This window comes from Mandrillus leucophaeus, unplaced genomic scaffold (genome assembly GCF_000951045.1).
Source record: "Mandrillus leucophaeus isolate KB7577 unplaced genomic scaffold, Mleu.le_1.0 Scaffold718, whole genome shotgun sequence".
In the NCBI taxonomy this organism is placed as follows: Eukaryota; Metazoa; Chordata; class Mammalia; order Primates; family Cercopithecidae; genus Mandrillus; species Mandrillus leucophaeus.
In genome coordinates, this window is record NW_012107786.1 from 558,887 (window position 1) to 561,229 (window position 2,343).

Genomic DNA, 2,343 nt, shown 5'->3' on the forward strand with positions numbered 1-2,343 from the left:
CAGCTAATTTTTTTTTTTTTTTGTATTTTTAGTAGAGACGGGGTTTCACCATGTTGGCCAAGCTGGTCTCAAACTCCCGGCCTCAGGTGATCCGCCCCCATTGGCCTCCCAAAGTGCTGGGATTACAGGCGTGAGCACCGCACCCTGCCCTGTTTGGTTGGTTTGTACGGTAACGAGGGCCCAGAGGGGCCCAGCCAGGCCCAGCCAGGTGCACAGAAGAGGAGGGCACCCGGGTGAGGTGCAACACAGTCCAGGAGGCTGCTTGAGCTGGCTGCTCCTCCCCTAATGTCTCTGCCCAGGGCCGCCTGGGGAGTGGTGATGGTGTGCCAAATCAGGACCTGCAGCGGAGGTCTCAGAGCTCAAGGCAGACAGCAAAGAAGGACCGCAAGCCCAGGGGCCAGAGCAAGAAAGGACAGGGCTCTGAAGAGGCTGAAGAGTAAGGAGCAGTGGGATGGGTCAGGAGGGTGCTGGGGGTCAGGGCCCTCTGGGGGCTGGTGCTGACCCTGACCCCTACCCTGTCCTTTCTCAGTCTCTTCCGCCTTCCTCCTCGGAAGCCCTCCTTCCCCTTCCAGTGGGCCTGGGAAAGCATCGCCACAGATGTCCGGGCTGTGCTTCAGCCAAGTTCCCCAACCCCAGGCCACCAAGCCCTGCCCATGCCCTCCTCATCCTCCCAGCGCCAGTCCAGGCGCAAGTCCACGGCCAACCTCCCAGAGGCCTATGGCTGCTGCCGGAAGACAGAGGCGCAAAACCTGAAGGCGAGACAACAGCTGGGAGCCTGGGGTGGTGTCTCCATCCCTCCTGGCAAAGGGGAGCTAGGACCGGAGCCCCCCAGTGAGTGTGGCCTCCAGCCGCCTGGGAGGAGGCCAGGATCAGGATCGGCGTCCGACAAGCAGGTCCAGCTGCAAGGCCCGGGTGCTGAGGAGGCTGAGAGGGGTCTGAGTTCTGGGGAGCCGCCCCAGCGCCCCAGGAGGGGGTCCATCTCAGAGGAGGAGCAATTCTCAGAGGCCACAGAGGAGGCTGAGGAGGGAGAGCACAGGGCTCCCTGCGGAAGGAGGGCTGGTTGTCAGAAAAAGGGGCAGATTTCCGGAGAGGAGGCCTCGGATGAAGGGGAACTGCAGGGCCAGAGCCAGGGGAGCAGGCCTAGCTTCAACGACCTCCAAAGGCCACAGAGGAGGAAGACAAGGGCCAGGGAGCTGCAGGGGCCATGGGACCTGGAGAAGCTGCACAGGCAGCTACAGAGAGCCCTGGATTGTGGTGAGCGTGCGACTTGGGGCCCGGGTTCCCCCGAAGCTACACTGTGGGGAACAGGGAGCAGTCGGGGAGGCTGGGCTCAGGCAGGCTGGGCTGTGCTCTGGGTGCTGCGGGGATTGCCCGGCAGCCTGGGAGAGAGAGGCAGCCCCTGACTTGGTCCCACTGTGGGCAGGCCCCCAAAAGCAGCCCTGGAAGGCTTTGAGGGCTGCCTTCCAGGCCTCCAAGCAGAATGGAAAGGCCTATGCCTCAGAAGACAATGAAACTTTCCTGTCTGCCAACCTCCCCAATCGCACCTTCCACAAACGACAGGAAGCCACCAGGTAAGAGGGAAGAGAAGGGAGTGGGAGCCCATGGTGAGAAGTAGAGATGGAGCTGGTTCTCCAAGAGATGCTTAGGCATTTGAACTCTCATTCATTTCTTTATTTATCCATTCACCAAACTTTTGGATCATCTATCCATCCATCCATCCATCCATCCATCCATCCATCCATCCATCCATCCATCCAACTACTCGTAACATCCACTCAACCATTCACCCATCTCTCTGAATACTTGGCCAATTATCTACTGATACAGCCACTTTTATTTCCCATCTTTTCTTCTATCCATCCATTAAGCTATTAACTAAGTGATTAATCCAACATTTATTATCTACTCCTGGGCCCTTAGGATGTAACTATTAAAAGACTTGGAATTAGCTGGACATGGTGACACATGCTTGTAGTCCCAGCTACTCAGCAGGCTGGGGTAGGAGGATCTCTTGAGCTCAGGAGATCAAGACTGCAGTGAGCTATGATCCAGCCACTGCACTCAGCATGGGCAACAGAGTGAGACACTGTCTCTAAAAAATAAGTTAAGGGGCCGGGCGCGATGGCTCACGCCTATAATCCTAGCACTTTGGAAGGCCAAGGCGTGCAGATTGTCTGAGTTCAAGAGTTCAAGACCAGCCTGGGCAACATGGTGAAACCCTGTCTCTACTGAAAATATAAAAAAATTATCCAAGTATGGTGGTGCGTGCTTGGAGTCCCAGCTACTCAGGAGGCTGGGACATGAGAGTCACTTGAACCTGGGAGGTGGAGGTTGCAGTGAGCC

General features: G+C 57.2%; 1 protein-coding gene across 1 annotated transcript in view; it reads left to right on the plus strand.

The window, feature by feature from the left end:
• The window catches only part of TSGA10IP (testis specific, 10 interacting protein), a 32,361-nt gene that overhangs the window by 10,332 nt on the left and 19,686 nt on the right, over positions 1 to 2,343 (plus strand). Inside the window, exons 2-4 of the mRNA XM_011965244.1 lie at positions 300 to 436; positions 530 to 1,254; positions 1,424 to 1,571. Coding sequence (XP_011820634.1) covers positions 300 to 436; positions 530 to 1,254; positions 1,424 to 1,571 — 1,010 coding nt within the window. The remainder of the gene's footprint in view (positions 1 to 299; positions 437 to 529; positions 1,255 to 1,423; positions 1,572 to 2,343) is intronic.